Genomic DNA, 22,780 nt, shown 5'->3' with positions numbered 1-22,780 from the left:
TTGATGATTATTCCAAGAGATGTTGGGTGTATCCAATTAAGAAAAAGTCAGATGTGTTTCTAGTGTTTAAAGAATACAAAGCGCGGGTGGAACTTGAATCCAGCAAAATGATCAAGTGCTTGAGGACAGATAATGGTGGAGAGTATACAAACGGCGAGTTTCTTGCTTTCTCTAAGCAAGAATGTATTCAGAGGTAGTTCACAGTGGCATATACTCCTCAACAAAATGGAGTGGCAGAGTGGATGAACAAAATTCTTACAGAAAGGATAAGAGTTATGTTGAGAACTGCCAATTATGTTGGGCTACCTAATTCATTTCGGGCAGAAGCAGCCAAAACTGCCTATTATGTAGTAAATTGGTCGCCATCCACAGCAATTGGACTGAAGACAGTTATAGAGATGTGGACTGAAAAGCCAACTGATTACTCTTACCTACATGCATTTGGATGTCCTATGTACGTGATGTACAATACCCAAGAAAGAGTAAAGTTAAATTCGAAATCTAGGAAGTGTATCTTCTTGGGGTATGCTGATGAAATAAACAGGTATCATATATGGGACCCCACTGCCCACAAGATCGTCATTAGTAGAGATGTTATCTTTGTAGAAGATCAACTACAAATGAGAGATGATGATGATAGCACTGTAAAAGAAAAGTTAGAGACTGTACCAATATATGTGAAAAATAATCTGGAAAAAGAAGATTCAAATTCTTCTGGAACAGCACCAGAGCATGATGAACAAAAACCAATTGAGTCTAAGACTCAAGAAATTCATCGGTCAACTCGTGAGAGACGACCACTAGCGTGGCACTCGAAGTATGTTACAGAGATCAATGTTGCATACTGTCTTCTAACAGAGGATAGAGAGCCAACAACTTTCCATAAAGCTTTAAACAACTTAAATGTTACTTTGTGGATGATAGTAATGTAGGAAGAAATTGAAGCTCTACACAAGAATAAGACATGGGACCTTGTCCCACTACCATATGGTAGAAGAGCTATTGGTAACAAATGGGTCTACAAGATCAAACGTGATGGCAATGACCAAATGGCGCGGTATCGTGCAAGATTGGTGGTGAAAGGATATGCTTAGAAAGAAGGTATTGACTTCAATGAGATATTTTCTCCAGTGGTTCGACTTACAACAGTTAGAGTAGTCTTGATGATGTGTGCCACATTTGACTTACATCTTGAGTAGTTAGATGTGAAAACTGTATTTTTGAAATATAAGTGTGCAACCCAGGAGGGGGGGTGAATTAGAAATTTAAAAATTATCCTAGCAAATTCACACAACAAGCAATCTAATTTCTTAATAAAAATTAAAAGCAATAAGTTCAAGAAAAGCACAATAATTAAAGAGTAAGGGAGAAGAGAAATAAACACACGAATTTTTTACGTGGTTCGGCAATCCCCGCCTACGTCCACGCCTCCAAGCGATCCAAGCTTGAGGATTCTACTATCCAAGCCTTTCCAAGGCTTCAACGATTACAATTGACTTCGAGGTGTCAATAAACCTTTACAACAAAGAGATTATCTCCCAATCTCTTCACTCAAGTGTCTCACACACTCAAACTCTTACAATTGAGATGAATAAATGAATGTTACAATGAAACTCACTCAATGAGTAGATATTAAAAAATGAAGAACAAGAAAAGATTCAATGTTTGTATTTCGCAAGTTTGAAGGCTCAAGATATCACGTGTGCTTTTTTTTTTTGCTTGTTGGAGAGCTTGAAAATGAGTTGGATTTGAGTTTATATAGTTTGAGCTCAAAAACTAGTCGTTATGCACATTTTGGTCGTAACCGGATTGCCGGTTATGGACATCTGGAATTTCGATTAATGTTACCGTTACAGCCACAATTTTGAATTTTTGAACATCCGGATTGCCGCTTTGTCAAATCCGGATTTCCGCTTATGCTCAGTAGCTTACTGCCCAACAACTGAATTTCCGTTTGTCAGGATCCAGTTAGCCGCTTTCAATTCGGATAGATTCTGCCTAAAATTCAGACTTCCGTTTGTCAGAATCTGGATAGCCGCTTGCTACAGTAACTGCTACAATGAAAATTTTTCTAAATTTATAATTTGACCATAAAACTTTATAAAACTGTAGTGTGGCCCAAAACGTTATGAAAGTTTACAAAAAGGTCCAATTTCATAATTTTAGAATAATGCTTTGTCAATCCCACAACTTTCTGAAATTATGACTTCGCCCAAACTTTTTGAAATTATAGAATAGCCCAAAAATATTTAAATAGTTTCAAATAGGTCCAAATCCGAAATTTAAAAACACTATCATTTTAGTCCAAAATACTTTAATTCCATAACATCATTTTCTTATTATAAAAGCACAATTCATAAATCTTTGCTTAATAAATACATGTGGTTTGTTATCATCAAAATCAATATTTATAGCCATATAGGCTAACAATCTCCCCCTTTTTTATGATGACAAAACACATTAAAAATTTTAATCTTGTTATGAAAAGCTCCCCCTTAATCAATGCAAGTTAAAAAATGATTTGAAAATTGTTAAACAAAACTCCCCCTGCATACATGCATACTCCCCCTAGATACATGCATATTTTCATAACACTTTTTATAACACATATTAAATCATTCTCCCCCTTCATCATAAAAAAGAATAAAAGAATAAGAGAATAAGAGCTCCCCCTATCAATCATCAAAATTGCAAGATAAGCATATTAGTTCAAAAATATCCAAAAGCATAAAGGAATCCATATAATCCATAACATACGATCAAAACAAATCCAATCATCCAACATAAATAGTCACAACACATCGATATCATCCAAAACAAATACATAAACCGAAAAGCATAATAATAATCCATAGAGTCGAAAATAAAAGAACACACAATGCAGTAAATGAAATGTAGGTGTATCCAAATACAAGCATAAGAAACTACTCAGGTGGTGAGGATGGAGGTGAAAGAGGTGGATACGGATATGGAATGCCGAAGTGCTCGAAGAGAAGGCGCTGTCCATGAATGAGCTGCTGCTGCTGCTCCTACTGAAACTCAGTCTGCCACACCGAAAGTGTCCGCACCTCATCCATAAGCTGCTGAAGAGTAACATCTCCAAAGGTAGGAGGCCGTGGAGGTGATGAAACGGATGCAGAGACATCAGGAGCTGAAGCAATCACGGGAGGATCTCGGCGTCTACGCTGCCCCCGAAATGAGAGTGAGAAAATGGGTAGCTGATCAGTTGGAACCACAGCATTAAGTGGCCGATCATCACTTGGAGCAAAGAAGGTAAACTTGTTTTCAGAGTATTTGACCCAAGTGCCATTTTTCCACTCAAAGCCTAAGCCGACAATAGCATCATCCTCGATACCCTTAGACGGTCTACACGACGGTTCTTTAATCGGTACATAAAAAAATTTCAAGATTCAGGTAATGAAATGACCATATGGAAGGGAGCGGGTAATCAACTTAGGTAGACTGAGCGTGTTTCGGACAATGGTATATCCTAAGTCAACTGGACGATGTCTAAGAATACAATCAATCAAGGCGACATCCATATGAGAGACCTCGTCCAAATGACCTGATCTAGGAAGGACAATACTCTGAATAAAACGAAGTAATATCCGAGATTGAAGACAAAGACATAGGTTGCGAAAATGGATAGTACAATCTTTATCGGAAAGGTCGACACAACGACATATATTCTTAACAGCATCAATATAAACATAGTCATCAATGTCAGGAGGTTTCCTAGGTGAAAAAATTTCTAGGCCATCATCGGAAGATCCTAGGATGGAGTTCAACTCCGAATCATCAAACTCAATCAAAACTCCCCCAATTGTGGTTAGGGATGGCAAAATCCGGGTCCGGGTCCGGGTTTAGCCATTCCGGATCCGGACCCGGACTAATATTTTCTGTACCGGACCCGGAAATAAACCCGCATTTTTTCACTCCGGGTCCGGTATGGGTTCAACCCGGAAAAATATGGGTTCTTGGACTGCGGGTTTTCAACCCGGATTGATGAATCCAATTGAAAAAAAAAATTAAATTCGATTAAAAAAATCAAATAGAAATACATATCTAGGATTTCAGCAAATCAAAGAAAAATTATTTCATCTGGAAACTAATTAACAAAAACAACAATTTTATTTGGCTGCCCAGAATCAGCAACCCAATGTGGCGACTCGTTCAAAACATTAGTAAAGAGAGATAAAGAACTAGCTTTTGTTGCGAGCAGGAAGTCAGTAGTCAAGGAGCAGCCAAAGCACTTTTAATGGTGATGGGAAAGCTGGAGGGGTAATGCAAATAAGTTTATGTTGATTGGATATTCAGAAGAAGTAATACGCCATTAAAAGCAACAAGTTTTCCAAAAAGCCAACAAAGACAAGACATCACCACACCACCCCACATTGGATGAAAAAAGATGAAAGCATGATAAGTGGCATCGAGTAAGCCACGTTCTCTCTCTCACGGCTGGTTATCGGTCGCGGCAGAAAAGATAAAGAAACGACGGCTGATGATGATGATGATGATGTTGAACAGCCGCAAAGATGGGCAAGTGATGCGACGATGATTTGATCAAGATGAAGATGAGCTGAAGAGGGAATAAGAGAGGAAATGTTTGTGCGGCTGGGAAAGTGTAATGAACTGCTAAGGCACCATTTGATTTTTTTGCTTTCCTATTTATATTAAAAATAATTTTTAAAAATTAATATATACCCGGGTCTGGGTTCCGGATGTACGGGTTTACTTAAACCCGGAACCGGACCTGGATACATGCGGGTTTTTAAAATGATATCCGGATCCAAATTTTATTTAATCCGGTACGGGTTAAACCCGGATCGGAAAATTCGGGTTTCATCCGGGTCCGGGTTGAATTGCCATCCCTAATTGTGCTGATTACTCGATTCTCTTTCTCCGCGGAACAATCCATATTCGAGTAAAACACTTTCACCAAGTCAAGATATACATTTTCCTCAACAACAAGTGCATTAAGCCAACCAACATCTTCCAACAATTGCAATAAAGTTCTATTGCTAATACTGAGATGATTCAAACAATCCGGTAAAACAAAAAAGGTTTGGAGTACCTCACGAGTCATGAACTGTTGGTGAAAATGTTTGGCTAGATGTTTCTTATTCTCAAAGTGTGTGGACTCAAAATTGGATTGATCGGAGGTGCCCCCTGCTTGCCGTGACCGGTTGGTTAGTTGAACCGGTTCTTTACCTTTTTTTCGAACCGGCCGAGAGCTTGACATAGTGATTTTGATGGATTTGAAGTTAAAGAGAGCAAAAAGAATGTAGATGATGAAGATTGAAAGATAGTTTGTGAAACAAATTGGATCAAAAATGGCTAAGGAGGGAGAAATCTAGAGAGAGGAAAATCGGCCCAAAACCTAGGTTGAAATTGGGATCTAGAGATTTGGATGTTGAAAATGGATTTCAAGGATGGTTTTGAGTTCTTAATGAGATGGGAAATGACTTTTAAGACTCAATTTGATGTGAAAAAGATAGAAAATGAAGGATTTTGGAGTGAGAAAGAGAGAGAAGCAAACGATTTTTAGAGAGAGTGAGAGAATCGGAATGCCGAATGAAGAAGGAAGAAGAACAGATGAAATAGCTTCCGAAACCGGATCGCCGGTTTGCACTAACCGGATAGCCGGTTGTGACCAGAAGCTTGAAACCCGTAAACGGCTTGCCGGTTTGACTTGAACCAGAATTCCGGTTGTGACCAGCAAGTCCTTCACTCGAATCCGATTTTTCGGATATCATAATCCGACTTGCCAGTTGGATCCAGAAGATAGCAAGTGAGAATTGGCTTACCGGTTTTCCTGAACCGGTTAGCCGAATGAGCCCAAAATGCTGCTAAAGTGCAGCTCGAATTCGGATTTTCGGATTGACAGAACTGGAAATCTGATTTGTTCCAGCAAGCTTTCCTTGCGAATTCTGATTTCCGGTTTTTCTAACCGGTAGTCCGGTTTGAGGCAGAAAGAGAGCTCTTGAATTCGGTTTTCCAGATTTTAAGAAACGGTTATCTGGTTTTTAGGCAGAGAGAAGGCCTAGCAAATTCGGTTTTCCGGATTGATAAATCCAGTTATCCGAATGATGACCCGAGAGTAATCAATACGAGAGCAGTTTTCCGGATTAGAGAAAGTGATAAACCAGTTTAGTCATGGAAATCTATTTGGCTCTAATTGATTTTTGGCAAGCTCTTATACTTGTATTACACACACCATTTTATTTTTTGCTTTAAAAATTGATTAATTTTAAATCATTTGGAGATTTAAAACTTTTCAATAAGCCATTTAATGCATGAAACATAAAATTATAAAATTACAACCATATCAAGCTATCTAAATCATGAAGCATAAATCCATATAATAACAAACATATCAAGCCATGTAGTAAAACATAAATCAAGATGCAACATTCATCATTCCAAGCTCATGTCTTATCTTTATAAAAAGCTCTTCACTAAGAGATTTTGTAAAGATATCCGCAATTTGATTTTTAGTATAAACAAATTTGATTACAACATCTCCTTTTTGAACATGATCTCTAAGGAAATGATGTCTAATTTCTATATGCTTAGTCCTAGAATGTTGAATGGGATTCTTGGAAAGATTTATAGCACTAGTATTGTCACACAAGATAGGTATTTGATCAAGTTTAATGCCATAGTCTCTAAGGGTTTGTTTCATCCAAAGAATTTGTACACAACAACTACCTGCGGCAATATATTCTGCCTCGGTGGTTGAAAGCGCAACCGAGTTTTGTTTCTTACTAAACCAAGATACAAGAGAATGACCTTGGAAGTGACATGTTCCCCTAGTACTTTTTCTATCAACCTTATACCCAGCAAAATCAGCATCCGAATAACAAGTTAAATCAATATGAGTTCCTCTAGGATACCAAAGGCCAAGATTAATGGTGCCAATTAAATATCGAAAAATGTGTTTGATAGCAAGCATGTGAGACTCTATAGGACAAGATTGAAATCTAGCACACAAGCATACACTAAACATAATATCAGGCCTACTAGCAGTCAAGTAAAGTAAAGATCCGGTCATACCTCGATATGTCTTGATATCAACTTCCTTACCTTTCTCATCTTTGTCCAGCTTGATGGTAGTACTCATAGGAGTGCTTTTTGCCGTTCCATTATCATAGCCAAATCTTTTGAGTAGATCTTTCACGCACTTGGCTTGGTTTATGAAAATTCCTTCCTCGTTTTGTTTGATTTGAAGTCCAAGAAAGTACTTCAACTCTCCCATCATACTCATCTCAAACTCTTGGCTCATACATGATGAAAAATCTTTACACAACAACTCATTAGTAGAACCAAAAATAATATCAACATAAATTTGAACAATAAGTATGTATTGGTTCTTACTCTTAACAAAGAGAGTTGTGTCCGCTTTTCTCATTGAAAAATCGTTATCCAACAAGAAATTTTTAAGCCTATCATACCAAGCTCTAGGTGCTTGTTTTTACAATTGAGATGAATAAATGAAGGTTACAATGAAACACACTCAATGAGTAGATATTCAAAAATGAAGAACAAGAAAAGATTCAATGTTTGTATTTCACAAGTTTGAAGGCTCAAGATATCACGTGTGCTTTTTCTTTTTGCTTGTTGGAGAGCTTGAAAATGAGTTGGATTTGAGTTTATATAGTTTGAGCTAAAAAACTAGCCGTTATGCACATTTTGGTCGTAACCGGATTGCCGGTTATGGACATCTGGAATTTCGCTTAATGTTACCATTACAGCCACAATTTTGAATTTTTGAACATCCGGATTGCCGCTTTGTCAAATCCAGATTTCCGCTTATACTCAGTAGCTTACTGCCCAACAATCGGATTTCTGTTTGCCAGGATCCAGTTAGCCGCTTTCAATTCGAATAGATTCTGCCTAAAATTTGGACTTCCGTTTGTCAAAATCCGGATAGCCGCTTGCTACAGTAACTGCTACAGTGAAAATTTTTCCAAATTTATAGTTTGACCCCAAAACTTTATAAAATTGTAGTGTGGCCCAAAATGTTATGAAAGTTTGCAAAAATGTCCAATTTCATAATTTTAGAATAATGCTTTGTCAATCCCACAACTTTCTGAAATTATGACTTCGCCCAAACTTTGTAAAACTATAGAATGGCCCAAAAATATTTAAATAGTTTCAAATAGGTCCAAATCCGAAATTTAAAAACACTATCATTTTAGTCCAAAATACTTTAATTCCATAACATCATTTTCTTATTATAAAAGCACAATTCATAAATCTTTGCTTAATAAATACATGTGGTTTGTTATCATCAAAATCAATATTTATAGCTATATAGGCTAATAATTTCTTCATGGAGAACTTGAAGAAGAAATTTATATGCTCCAACTAGAAGGTTTTGCTGAAATAGAAAATGAGAACTTGGTTTGCAGGTTGAACAAATCTCTATACGGTCTCAAACAGGCGTCGATGTGTTGGTATAAGAGATTTGATTCCTTCATCATGAGCCTTGGATACAACAGACTCAGTTCAGACCATTGTGCATATTACAAGAGGTTTGAAGATAATGATTTTATCATTTTCCTATTGTACATGGATGACATGTTGGTTGCAGACCCCATCAAAGATCGAGTCTAAGAATTAAAGGCACAATTGGCTAGAGAGTTTGAAATAAAGGACTTTGGACTAGCAAACAAGATTCTACGGATGCAAATTCACCGAGGCAGAAATAACAGGAAGATTTGGCTTTCACAGAAGAATTACTTGAAGAAAATCTTGCGACGCTTCAACATGCAAGACTATAAACCAATTTCTACCCCACTTCATGTTAATTTCAAGTTATTCTCAAGTATCTGTCCTAGCAATGAAGCAGAGAGGGAGGAGATGTCTCGAATACCGTATGCATCAGCAGTGGGAAGATTGATGTTCGCTATGATTTGTACAAGACCAAACATTGCACAAGCAGTGGGAGCCGTCAGTCGGTACATGGCGAATCCTGATGGAGAGCATTGGAAAACTGTGTAGCGGATTCTGAGATATATTAGAGAAACCTCAGATGTTGCATTATGTTATGGAGGATCAGAATTTATTGTCAGGGGCTAAAGAAATTCATGAAAATTCTTCCTTAGTAAAGATTCAAAGATTGTTGGTATAGATAGAGACCCAAAATATTTCCACCACATAGATTTATTGTTAGAAGATTGAAGGACAAAAATACTCAAGGAGTCAATTTCCAAATTTAGTTGCAACTGAGGATTTGGGGAACAGAAGGTTGGAGCTGTTGAGTTAAAAAAAAAAAGAAAAAAAAAAGGATAATTTCAAAAATAAATAAGATAATTGAGAAGAGGGGGTTGCTAGAATAAAGCGAGGGATCAAATATTAGTAATTAATATATATTACATACTCACTTGTCGAGCCTTTTAATATTGTGAGTTAGACTATTTGCATCCCTGTAAAACTCTTATAAAAATCCTTATTTATTTATTTATAATTTTTCCTTTCATATTCGAGAACAAATTGTTTAAACTCACGCTTCTACCCTAAAAAGAAAAAACAGAACAAAGAAATCACAAGTTTATTAGGAGAGCTTTAAATATACTTATTACAGTATTTGATTCACTTATTAAAAATAGTGCATAGAAGTTTGTTTTTAATTACCTAACTAAGTTAAAGTCTCTAAAAAAAAAGGGGGGTGGGGGGGGGGGGATGCACGTTCAATATAGAAAAAGCAAATGTATATCAAAATAAATTTTCATATATAACTTGAGAATGCACAAATAATTTTTTATTGTGGGAGATAGTCCAAATTTAAAGAAATATTCATTAGTAACACAAGAATTCAAGATTAAATTTAAAAATGCTTTGGATATGAAGAGTGAGATAAGCAGTCGGGACCTTAAGAGAGAGTGAGATAGGGCTTGTGGAGCAACAAAAGTGTAGGGTTATATTGGTTTTTTCAAATTATAACTGACATTATAATAACTTTTAATTGGGTATCCTAAGAGATAAAGTTTTATAAGGATTTTATGGGGAAAATAATGTTTGCCCCGGGTCACACCCCGAAAATGATGTAAACAGCGTCGTTTTGATTATTATTTTTTTCTTTTGGAAAACTCTAAAACGACAACGTTTCTGATGATATTTTGAGAAGAATAAAATCTATCTTCCTCTTCGTTTTTGTTTCTTCGTTTCACCTGTGAGAGCAACAGAGCAACAGAGCAACAGAGATCCCAACTTGGTCTTGTTCTGTTTGACCGTAAATCTCTTCATTTCTTCGTTTCTTCGTTTCTTTACTTTCCTTCCTCTCCCGAGGTTCAAGCATTCGGGATCCACGACGACCGACTCACAGCCACGATCATCGTTCAGCTGGTAACGTTGGTAGTCGAAGCTTGTTCGGGAAATTGAACTCACGAAGCGACAAAGTTCACAGCCCGAGGTAATGTTTCGTTTTTTTCTCTTTAGGTTATGGCAAAATGCGGACGATTTGGTTGATCTAGGTTAGGCTGCCCTGTTGAATTTAATTTCATTGCTCAGCAAGTGCTAAATTTTGTTCCTCTTTGATTTAATTTCATTGCCCTGTTGAATTATTGAATTTTGTTCCACTTGAAAGCTCTATTTGCTAAATTTTGTTCCTCTTTAATTTAATTTAATTTTTGAAGATCACACTTTTAGAGTCTTCCTCATTTGGAGCTTTGTTGAGTTCTAATTAGTTAGGAATCCGACCCACAATCATGGCATCAGGGTCTCTTATTTGATTTTCATGACCCTGATTTAAGATTCATGACTCTTGCATTTTTTTATCCTCTGACTTAATTTTTGTAACAACAAATACAAAACTATGAGTTAATCTCTTTGAATTATTATTGTTGCTAAAGTGTACACTCAATGGAATAAGTTGGTCTTAGTGGGAATTTTTCTAATTATAGTGGTTAATTGTTAAGCACAAGAAGGGTTTGTGATGGAACAAATCGATAGAAGCGGGAATTGTAAAGCGAAACAGCAAAACTTAGCCATGATAGAGAGTATTAAGTAGGGCAAATCCAAATCAGATATTCCTTATTTGAATCAATTGCAACTGTTCTCTTTTTGTATTTTATGTTATTTTTTGAATTAATGTAACCGAGTGATGAGGATTAATATTATTGATGGAGGGTTGTATTTTATCTCCAGTTGTGTGTGTATAGATTGTGTGCATTTTGGCTTGGGTTCTTTGATAGCCTTTCTGGCATGTTGCTTCTAGTTTTCAAAGCTGTTGGGTGGTATTTTGGTATTAGCTAGGTGGTATTTTCTGGCATGTTGCTTCTAGTTTGGATATTAGCTGTTGGGTTTCTGGCATTTTGGTATTAGTTGCTGGCATGTGGCTTGGGTTGTTGGTGGTATTAGTTGCTGGCATGTGGCTTGGGTTCTGGGTGGTATTTTCTGGGATGTTGCTTCTAGTTTGGAGATTAGCTGCTGGGTTTCTGGCATTTTGGTATTAGCTGCTGGCATGTGGCTTGGGTTGTGGGTGGTATTTTCTGGCATGTTGCTGGGTGGTTCAGGCAGTAATCATGTTGTTCATATGTTCCAGTTTTCTTTTCTTTTAAGTCTAACTAACTGTAATTGCAATTAAAATTTGATTTGGGTAATTTCTTTGGCATTATTAACTGTAATTGTTTCCGTTTTTGGGCAGTTTATTCCCAAGGGACTATTAACCACAAACAATGTCATCCGAGCTAAGTGAGAATCGGAGCTCATTGCACATGTGTAATAGATGCGGTAATCATATGGAGTTGTTAACGTCACGCACAACAAAAAATCCAAATCGGAAATTTTGGATTTGTAGAGGATGTAAGAACTTTCAATGGGCAGAAGATCGTAAACCTACCGAAGAGAAAATAGACTTTTAACCGACCCTCCTCATCTAGGTCAATACTGAAGTAAAACCCATCGTTTTCTGTTTGCATTTTCTGAAAATACCTCTAAATTGCAATAGCATCCCCTTCTCCGAGTCTTAATCGCCTCACCTTGTCAACATGATTTCTAGCATCTCTTTCTAAAAATGACACATTTTCAAAGCCACCAACCTCGACAACAATTGACTTAAAACTTTGAGCCATTTTAATTCCAGCTTCTTCATTTATTTCAAGCTGCTTTTTAACAAAAGGACTAATGGAACGGTTGCATCGATAATACCTACTCTTGGTCGGACTCACGGCGTGGTTGTGTTCAAGGATCAAATTTCCAATTACCCATTTTCCACTAACAATATCCAAACGTCCTCCAATTTTAGCATTGCATCCAATCTTTTGGTTTGGTTGAAGCCGCAAAACATTAGTGGCTTTGGCTTTTGACTTGCTGTTTCTCCTACAAGTAAATGTCACATATCTTAAACTCCCATCATCCCCTTTTCTACAAGATCTCCGCTTCACTGGAAACCCCTCTTGTAGGCCATAAGTTTTATAATATTCAAACATTTCATTAGGACTATCAAAAGACATCCCAACCGTAGGCTCAACAATATTTTCCACCACCAATTCCTCATTGTTTTCTTCCAAATTAGCCCCCTGTAAATCCTGCAATTCCCCAACTTCATCAACCTCCTCCACTTGTTCGAAATTATCCATTAACTGCTGCAAATTAAAATAATTCAATATCTTATTAGTTATTTATCGCAAATTCATTAAATTTAAAAACAAAATTTCAAAAGCAAAATGAAACAACTCAGATGGTAGTTACATCTTATCACATTGATTTTTCTGTAGCCCCTGTATTAATTGCAGATAAAGAAACACAATAATATGATCAACTAGTCTTGAAATAAATTGAGCCATGTATGTAGAAACTCAAATCGATTGATACTGATCATAATTCCTTTCTTCAGAACAATAATATTAATTCTCTTGCCTGTAACAAAATAATTCCATTATACCCAATTTAATTACATACATAATTATAAAAAAAACAGAGCCCAGGTTATTACTCTACCTCCCTTCGTTCACAATTTTTTAAATTGATTTTGAATCCTACGAAGCTACAACCCAATTTCATAAACAACATCATTTCTACATTAAAAATAGATTAACATCACCATCAATTTAGCTTCAAACAACTCTGTTTTTTTTTTCTTAGTGATGCTAACAGCTAATGTATGGAAACTGTTACAATGTTATTGAAGAAATAAATTCAAAAACATGAGAACTGAAGAAATAAATTCAATGTTACAATGTTACAATGTTGTAAAAACACAGGGAAAAATTTTAAATTAAATTAAAAAACAAAATGCTACAAAGAAGACAGTATCGAAAAAAAAATTCAAGCTTCCAAAATTCAAGCTTTCAGGCACAATGTTAATCTTCCTCTGCCGAAACCAATCTTGCTGCTGTTGGTCTTGTTTTTCACTAAATGCAAGGGTTGTGGATCTCGTTCAGCTTAATTAGTAGATGTCGAAACTAATCATGCCGAAACCAATCTTGCTTGCAGTCGAAACTCAACCGAAACTCACCCGAAACTCAACTGCTGTTGATCTTGTTCTTCACTAAATGCAAGGGCTGTAGATCTCGTTCAGCTTAAGATGAAGAGGATGGAGCAAGGGCTATGCAAGGGCTTTGGTCTTGTTCTTCACTAAATGCAAGGGCTGTGGATCTCGTTCAGCTGCTGTTGCAAGGGCTGTGGATCTCGTTCAGCTTAAGACGAAGAAACGAAAAAGAAATGAAGAAAGGATGGAAGAAACGAAAGAAATGAAGAAAGCTTGGAAGAAATGAAAAAGAAAAAAAATAAAGAAAATGACGCAAATAAGAAACCGCGAAGAAAAAAAAATTTAAAAACAAAACGACGACGTTTTGTATTTTTCGGGGTTTGACCTGGGGCAAACATCAGCACTCATTTTATGGAGGTGCTATTAACGCCACTTTATGTAATCAATTTTCATTAAAATGAAAAATCTCGACCCACTGGTTTGCCCATTTGCTACTAGCCAGTGGCATCCCAACCCGACCAAGTAAAACTATTTGGTGAGCTACTGCTAGGGGTGGGCAAAATCGGGTTCGGGTCGGGTTCGGGTCATTCGGGTTATGTTCGGGTTGGATTTAAAATGGGTAGAATTGAGTTCGGGTCAATTTGGGTTAGTTCGGGTCAATTCGGGTCAATTTGGGTCAGTTCGGGTCAATTCGGGTCGGTTGAAATAGGGTCAGTTCGGGTCAGTTTGGGTCAGTTCGGGTCGGTTGAAATCAAGTCAATTCGGGTCAGTACGTTTTTTTTTTTTTTTAAGAACCCGATCGGGTCGGGTTTGACCCGAACCGATCACAACCCGATCGGGTTTGTAAATTTCAAACCGATCGGGTTTCGATCCCGACCCGATCTGACCCTAACTCGAAATTTATCGGGTCGGGTCGGGTAAAATGCCCACCCCTAGCTACTGCCTTCACTTAATGATGTTATGATATTAAAAAATAAAATAAAATAACAATGATGTTACGTTTATTTAGATGAAATACTTATTTTATATTTTAATTATAATATCACTAATAAAAATTTTATTATTTAAATTAAAAATAATAAAACTTAATAATTATTTATTATTTAAATTAATTAGATAATGACACATTACTTATCACATTAGTTAAAATATAATTTAAGTATCTTAATCAATTAAATAAGTATAATCTTATTGTTTTTTAATTATTAATATTTTGGTATAATAGAAATAGAAGGACGCTATTTTTGCAAGTAACCTAACTACTAACTAGTAAAATTGGTGTCATGCCACGTCGGATAGATGTGTGTCCGTACTTGAAGCTTGGTGGATAACTCCAGACTCTGGAAACTGGTAGTCGATAGACACTGAAAGAAAGAGAGTCTCCCACACAACACAACAGATGGCTACCATTTCAGTTCCCCTCTCTCATAACACTTCATCTCTTCAACATTTATCCACTATACGCCACCGTTTTCACTTTCCCAGATCGTCCCATTCACCCCTCACAGTCGCTTGCTCTGGTAAGACTTACCTATTGAACTCTTATGCTTAATTTTATATCTGGGGACTTGGATAAATTACTTTGATGGATATTTAGTATCTATTATCATGATGATGAAGCAGCTAGAAGAAATTCCTCAGAACCAAAGGAAAGCTTTTCTCATTTAAAGGAACTCAAGGGCGTAGCTTGTGGCTTTCTTGCTGCTTGGGCTGTAACGGCTGCCTCACCCGTCATTGCTGCTAATCAGGTGAGTGCCACTTCCATTTCATTGTAATTTCACGAGCTTGGAAATAGAAATTAACTAGTTATGGCTTTGCATTCGTGCATTAGATTCTTGGCATTATTACTTATTAGGCGTCTATAGCAGATTGAAATGTTTCTAGTTTCATTATGATAACTAGTTATTTAGAGGCTGCAGCAGAATACAAGATTGTAATATCTGGAATCGTCCTGCAGAGGCTGCCCCCGCTTTCAACAGAGCCTGATCGATGTGAGCGTGCATTTGTTGGAAACACGATTGGTCAAGCAAATGGCGTTTACGACAAGCCAATTGATCTGCGCTTCTGTGATTACACTAATGAAAAATCCAACCTCAAGGGGAAGTCTCTTGCGGCAGCACTCATGTCTGATGCAAAGTTTGATGGTGCGGATATGTCAGAAGTGGTTATGTCAAAGGCTTACGCTGTGGGAGCAAGCTTCAAGGGTAAGTTTTTCTCTTATCTTTTACAGATATGTGTGACAACTATTTAGGAAAAAAAAAATTTTCGGCCAGGGATACCTTATCTGCAGATTGCTAGTATTTTAAAAGGGGTAACATTTTGTTACTTATATGCTTGATTGCACCTGATTAAAATCCGATGAAACTAGAAACATCGAATTCTTTTCTAAGTAGCATTTTGTGTTTATCCATCCCTTGGAAAGGAGTCTAATTCAGGCTCTGAGATGACAACTCTATCCATGGGAGTTGGTTAAATAAACATATTTCAATCGCATAATAACATAATGATAAGGTCAATGCTTTCATTTCCATTGAATATCTAAACTTGTCCTCAAGCTCAGGCGCATAGTTAATCTCTACAAATTAAAGATTAAGCATATCTGTATGTACCAGTTATTTCTGGATGAGTCTACTTTATAGATTAGGTTTCAACTTGTACTAGAGTTTTCATGTTTTGATTCTTGGGTTAACGTTTTCAAGTTTGTAAACCAGAACTAGCAAATTCCTTGCTTTAAGGGTACAAAACAATATTCAATATTCAATTTTGTTAGTAACGAAGAACTAGGAAGATCATTTTGAATCTTTACTATGATTCTGCTGCTTCATTATTGTGCACTAGATACATCTTAGTTATATGAGTAGGACAGAGCGGTCAAATTTGTGCTGTCATGGAAATCTGACAATCTCGTCCTTTACCAATCAAGACATTCAGTTTCATGAAGAGTATCAATGTTTTGAAATTGACAATCCGTCAAAATAAGAAGTATATATCTGTCAGTAGTAATTCTAAAAGCAGTTCAATCAACTTGACTGGAATACTTGTTTTAATAGAGCTCTCCATCATAAAATTTAACAGAGGCTTTGATTTAAGCAGTCAAAACCAAAGAACCTTTGAGGAATTCACTAACAGCACCAACTTTCCTTTGGCTATATGTGTTGAGTAATTCCTATGTGGTTTTGTTACGCAAATTTGAAATGCACAAAATTACAACATAGGCTATGTACCAAATGACACAGGTGTAGACTTCTCGAATGCTGTTTTAGACCGGGTAAATTTTGGGAAAGCACATCTTGAAGGAGCTGTTTTCAAGAATACTGTATTATCTGGCTCCACTTTTAATGAAGCTCAACTACAAGATGCAGTTTTTGAGGACACAATTATAGGCTACATTGATCTCCAGAAGCTGTGTACAAATACAACTCTCAGTCCTGATGGAAGAGCTGAATTGGGATGTCGATGAAACCATGCCCACCTTGTTGTTAGATAATTACGAAGGCCATGATATACATTGATAGTTCTGTCCGGTCATGGTAAATTATTTATTCTGAAGGAAAATGTGGGCTATCCCTTTCTGTTTTATGTCCGTTGTATGTTTCATCGATAAAACCAACAGCATGAAGAGGAAGGCTATAACAGCTTGTGAACTGCATAATTTTGTTGCTCCTAAGAATCTTTAATAACATTTGTACATTTATTTTGAATACATTATATTAACATTGTGCTTTACTTTTGTATTATGGGATCAAGTAACACCCCCCCCCCCCCCCCCCCCCCTCTTAAATTCTATTGAAAATATTGCAGTTATTAATTTGCAATGAGCATTTCTGGGTGTTGTCCCTGGATATCATTTTGGGTCGGTTTGTCATAAAGTTTTAATAAATTATTAATTGGGTGAGACTATTTGAATCTATTAAAAAACTTCACAAACCCACCTTTTCATAAAATATTTTATTACTAAAATACCCATAATGTAAATTACTAATGTAGACCAACTAATATGATTCAATAAAAAAAAATTATTCTGTAAATTCGTTTTAAACTATTTGAAAATCTGTCAATAATTAACCTTTTTTTTTCCCCTTAAGTCTTAAATTGTATTTTTTATGGAATATCAGAAGTATTTGCTGTGTGTTTACTTTGGGACACTTGAAAAGTCTTCAATTTGGTTCAACTGAAAACAAACATGAAAACCAAACAATTAAAAGGTTATACACAGTACAAGATCATGTTAAGTCTGCAGGAAGTAAGCTTCATTGCATGCTGGAAAGCTCCAGACTATAAACTCAATCTTGCCTGCAAACAATGCACTCCACACCAGAGAGGAATCCTTTTCTTGTATACTCCAAAACAAAGTCAAGTCTCTTTTGCATAATTATTTTTTAGTTTATTTAGTAAAATAATGTAATGTAATATAATTTAATCATGAAAGAAGTATATTTGGTATTTAGGTGGGTGCGTAGAATAAAAACTTAATTTTTAAATTTTAATAGTGGATTTATTGAGAAAATAAATATAAAGTATTTTGGTGGATGCAAATAGCCCCATTCTTATCAATTATGAATTTAAAAAGTTTTAGAATCAAGGCATCTAATGTATTCATATCATATAGTACTCACGGTAGTTACCGGGGTTAATTAGTAAGATCAAATAATTCCACCCATATTAATTATGAATTTAAAAATTTTCAAAACCAATGCATTTGATGTCGTAGTATTATAGTATCCTTCGCGATACTCAACGAAATTAATTAGTGGGTTTAATTAACCCACCTTATTAATTATGAATTTGAAAAATTTCAAGACCAGCACAACTGGTGCGGCAGTATCGTAGTACCACGACTCACGGTGGTGACAGTACCCTCCCACGGTACTGACCGGGATCCGATTTCCCGGATGTGCATTTTTCAATTACTAAAGAGCACACTTAAAATTTGTTTTCTTTTGAACCAAATCTTGCTCCCCGTTACCTATTGATTAAGATTATAGTGTAGCCTTGCGCTTAACTGATTGCCTGTTGAGTCTCCCATAGGAATTGGAATTTGTTGTCCTGAATAGTTAAATGTACAAACCCGCCACTGCACTAAGGTCTCAGTGGAAGTCTCCTACTACTTAAAAACAATAATAATATTGCAGCCATAAACTATTCATAAAACTTTAGATGCAATTTAATAAAAATAAATTATGTGAATCGTGTATTATTTTTATCAAACATCACGTGATATTTTTTATACAAATAAATCAATCTACTTTTTTTTTTTTAAAGTCAAAATTTTCTCATAATTTTAGCCTTCACTTAAACTAATTAAAGTTGATAGATGATTGTATAAAAAATAATACATAAAGAAATAATCGAAATACCTTGCTTGCTCTTCCTTAAATAAAGTACCACCCACTGTTGTTGTTTAGAAGAGGAATGCTTTGGATCTGGCCCATCCAAGATTTGCTTTATCCAATTTCAAACGCTGCTCGCACTTTAGAACTTCACCTGGGTCCAAGTCCCAACTAGACTTCATCATTTCAAAAAAGAGTGGAACTATTGGCACCCTCTAAATATCTCTCAACACCTCTTTTTTTTTTATTAACCTCATTAAAATATTTAAAAATATTATCAGATTCTTTTAACACTCTTTTAATGACAAAAATACCCTTAATTTAAATTTATTAATATAAACTCTATAGTTTAATTTTTGATCCCTTGATTGTGGAAAATTTAATTTTTGATCCCTTGTTTAATTTATTAATATAAAATTATCTAATATTATCATTAACTAGCTAGATCATTTTTTTTTCTCTATAAAGTCTTCTAAAATCAATTTCCATACAATCAATGCATGCGTCTGAAGAATAGGGGAATTTCTCTTTCCCAGTTATAATAATCTTTCCAAAATTGACTCAGTAAGATTGCCATGTCCATACCCTGTACCATAGTGGGCACCACTGTGTCATAGGGACATTTTCTAGAAAATCTGACGTTATCTGATTTTTGTACTTTCTTAATGCATCTCTTCATCTTCTCGTGGCATTTAATATTTGTCAACCCTTTCTTATCGACGCATTCATCGTGGATCTTGCAGCAAGCATCCAGATCGTCACATGGTTTCTCCCTAGGATAGCCAGACCACCCTACTCCACAATATTTCCCGTACCGAATCCCAACAGAATTACAGTTCTCTGCAACACAAGTTCTGCTGCATTTGACATGAGTATCGTTGATGGCACCGGCGGACTCGGAGAAGACGATGATGAATACAAAGGCCAATGCTGCGATGACACGCGTTTGAAATCGGACGAATGCACCAAGCAACATTTTTTCTCTTGTTTTCTGTCTTCTTTGCGGTCGACTAGCTAGATCAATAGTTTATTTTGTGGTAACTTCAAACACCAAATCCTTAAAAGCACTTACATTAGCAATGATTTTATGTGAAGAGTGTGATAATGGAACAAATTTAAGAGGAATGAATAATTTCATGTCAATGATAATAGCAATGATTCTATTAACAAATCCAATAGTAATAAGGAATTTTTAAGGGGAAAAAATTATTTGATTTTGAGTGGGGGTTTAATTAGAAATTGTCTTTTAAAATTGTAAAATAATTAAAGGGATGTTAAGAGGTATTTAGAGGGGTGTGTCAAAGGGTTTGGTGAAGGCCTCGAGGGAGTTTACTTGCTTATTTGTTAAAATAAGGAAAAGAACAATAGGAAGAAAGAACGATAGAACAACCGGTAGAACCTCGCTAAATTAGTAGCATTGAGACCATGAAAATTTTATTAATTTAGTGAATATTAATATATTAATAAATTAATAATTTATAAAAAAATATCGCGTTCATAATTAAAATTTTTTATGAAGTATAGAGATAGTATAATTAGAGAATATAGTATTTTTTTTTTTAAAGTAGTATGATATAATTCTCATTTGATCTTGATTGAGTGAATTAGTCATTTGATAATTGATGCAGGTAAGCAATTGAAGAAATCCTAATTAGATTAAAATTTATAGAGTTTAGGAATATTTTAATTAATGCGCATTTTATTGTCTATTTAGAGTTTATTATTTAGGTATTTCTTATTTGAGTTGTATTTCTAGATTAAACAAGAGTCTTAGGTTTAGGTCACTATAAATATATGTCTTTTGTAACTTTAGAATCAGTTGTGTTGATTATTATTGAATTTTAGTTTTAGAATTTGCATGATATTTAATCTTCTGTTATTTTTCAATTTTTTATAAAATCAACGAGTCTTACACTTTAGATTTGTGGGTATTTTTAGAATTAATGCAATTTCTAGTTTATTTCATTATTATGGGAATTATTACATTAAATGAAGTATTGAAAATATCCCTATCATTTTCCATCAGTCCATCCCCTATTTTAGTTATATTCCGCTGCATCCGTTAGAACCATTCTCCATCAATAATCCCTTAGCTGGATTGCAAGGCTAGACAATATAATAAGCCAATCTCTTTCTCTTAACGTAGGACACATAATACAATAATATCACTGTATTTGAAGGTGTAAAGAAAGCAACAATGACGGATAAAATACATAAAAATTTATGTCAGTAAAAAAAAAAATCGTAGACATGTCATATATATTTAGTTTGAAATTAGTTATCATTAGTTTATGTATTAATTGGGTCTTATAGAAAAATATTTTTTTGAAATTTTTATTATCTAGTAATGTTAAAAATTATTATTTAATGGACGTTATCAATTTATTGGGTATAAATTTAACGAGATTCTACATAATATAACAAAAGAATAAATCTTAACGATATAGGTATTTTGGTAATTCTACAAAACTGAGCTGATTACGTGGAGCTTCTGTTTGTAACAATAAACATAGATCCCAAGAGATCTCACTTACGAGTGACTTTAGAGATCTGAAACAGAAAGGGCAACATAGAACTCTTATTCCCCTTTGTAATGTTTCTTGCTCAAATGAGTATTCCAAAAACAGCTGAATCTTACACATATTTCATTTATAAGAAAACAAGATATTCTCATATTCCTCTTCATTGATGCTTCTGTTGGCTGAGATACTCATTTGAGCTAGAAGTATTATGAGTGGAAGAAATTAAATAATTTTCACCTTGTCCTTCTTCATCTTTCTTTCAACCTGAAAGGAAAAAAGGCCTCGGGTAAGTTCTTAATCTCTCTCTTTCTTGATAGCAAACATGCATAACTTTTTCTTGTTGCTCTGGTTTTTGCCTTAATATTTTATTAATTTCATCATTGACTGATAACGTTTTTATTTATGAAATTACTAGTGGCCATTTTAAAGAAAAAACTTTTTAGCTTTTCTGATATGATAGTTCAATAATTTAGTCACTTCTCTAACTTGTGATAATCAGATCTGAATTTCGTAATTTTTAAATTTAATAATTCGTCAAAAACAACATTTTCTATGTATACATTATGAAAATGGTTACGTTATTTTCTAGTTTAAAGATATCATTTTGATCTGGACAAACAAAAGTCTGTTGGATTAGTGAACATGATATGTCCATGCGAGTTCAAGATTTCTTCTTGTAGGTTGATTATTGGTCAATAGATAAGATTACAAAAGTATCCTTTTAATATTACATATTATAGTCTTTTTAAATGTATAATCAAACCAATATATCAAGTTATAATAATGAATTCCTACTCCCACTAGGAAAATTCGAAACCTCTATTTTAAAGTTAAGGGAAGGACCGGAGGAGGTGCCAATGCTACTAAAAAAACTTGAATCGTCCATTTAAAAATTAAAGAAAGAAAGTGCCAATTATTCTAATTAAAGAGTTATTGATGATTATAATAATATTTAAATTTCAATCATAATCACATTTAAAAAATTGTAAAAAAACATATAGTGGAGATCAAATTATGAGAGAATTTTAAATACTCTTGTCTTATCTAAATTTTTTCTTATCCAAATTGCTAACCATGGCCATAAGAGAATGATTCTTTGTTGAACAACAACAAATATGGATAGCAGTGCCTATCACCGGCTTTCCATTCTTGATGAATATAAATTTATAATAGCGACGGCTTCTCTATCCTTCACAACTATATTTGGACAGAGAAAGGGTTGTGTCATATATCTTACCCACATCTGCAATAATTGAATAATAAAAAAACATTTCATTTCTGATCATTATTATCTAGTGGACCCTGATTTGTTAACAGAGACCGCTCGCAAGGTGTGTCCCTCTTTTGTCACACTGTTAGTTAGGCCGTTAAAAATAAGGGGGGGGGGGGGGGGGGGTTGGATCGCTCATAGTGTGGTAGGACGGTCTGTCATTAAAAAATTAAGTTATTTTGATCGAACACGTATGATGAAAAATTTATTATAATAATAAAAC

At 35.1% G+C, this 22,780-nt stretch overlaps 3 protein-coding genes across 3 annotated transcripts; 1 reads left to right on the top strand and 2 right to left on the bottom strand.

Annotated features, from left to right (window-relative positions):
* Positions 1 to 11,939: 11,939 nt before the first annotated feature.
* Positions 11,940 to 12,584, bottom strand: LOC112099579 (protein FAR1-RELATED SEQUENCE 5-like). Its single transcript, XM_024186996.1, has one exon. The coding sequence runs from the start codon at positions 12,582 to 12,584 to the stop codon at positions 11,940 to 11,942; it is 645 nt and encodes a 214-aa protein (XP_024042764.1).
* Positions 12,585 to 14,794: 2,210 nt separating this feature from the next.
* LOC18049604 (thylakoid lumenal 17.4 kDa protein, chloroplastic) lies at positions 14,795 to 17,158 on the top strand. Its single transcript, XM_006441089.2, has 4 exons — positions 14,795 to 14,955; positions 15,059 to 15,183; positions 15,393 to 15,639; positions 16,672 to 17,158. Exons 1-4 carry the CDS (start codon positions 14,835 to 14,837, stop codon positions 16,893 to 16,895), a joined length of 717 nt encoding a protein of 238 aa, XP_006441152.1. The 5' UTR covers positions 14,795 to 14,834; the 3' UTR covers positions 16,896 to 17,158.
* Positions 17,159 to 19,258: 2,100 nt separating this feature from the next.
* On the bottom strand, positions 19,259 to 19,741 carry LOC18049603 (probable phospholipase A2 homolog 1). Its single transcript, XM_006441088.1, has one exon. It carries the CDS (start codon positions 19,739 to 19,741, stop codon positions 19,259 to 19,261), a length of 483 nt encoding a protein of 160 aa, XP_006441151.1.
* Positions 19,742 to 22,780: the final 3,039 nt, after the last annotated feature.

This window comes from Citrus clementina, unplaced genomic scaffold, assembly GCF_000493195.1.
Source record: "Citrus clementina cultivar Clemenules unplaced genomic scaffold, Citrus_clementina_v1.0 scaffold_3, whole genome shotgun sequence".
Classification (NCBI taxonomy): Eukaryota; Viridiplantae; Streptophyta; class Magnoliopsida; order Sapindales; family Rutaceae; genus Citrus; species Citrus x clementina.
The sequence above is the reverse complement of the archived record's forward strand: the minus strand, read 5'-3'. Positions and strand labels throughout refer to the sequence as shown.

What these genes read in the sequence shown, in the direction of transcription:
- LOC112099579 (XM_024186996.1), bottom strand. Translation starts at nt 12,584, where the DNA reads ATGGATAATTTCGAACAAGTGGAGGAGGTTGATGAAGTTGGGGAATTG.
- LOC18049604 (XM_006441089.2), top strand. Translation starts at nt 14,835, where the DNA reads ATGGCTACCATTTCAGTTCCCCTCTCTCATAACACTTCATCTCTTCAA. An exon ending in CCTCACAGTCGCTTGCTCTG is followed by an intron (nt 14,956 to 15,058) that starts GTAAGACTTACC and finishes ATGATGAAGCAG; the next exon opens with CTAGAAGAAATTCCTCAGAA. An exon ending in TGTGGGAGCAAGCTTCAAGG is followed by an intron (nt 15,640 to 16,671) that starts GTAAGTTTTTCT and finishes CAAATGACACAG; the next exon opens with GTGTAGACTTCTCGAATGCT.
- LOC18049603 (XM_006441088.1), bottom strand. Translation starts at nt 19,741, where the DNA reads ATGTTGCTTGGTGCATTCGTCCGATTTCAAACGCGTGTCATCGCAGCA.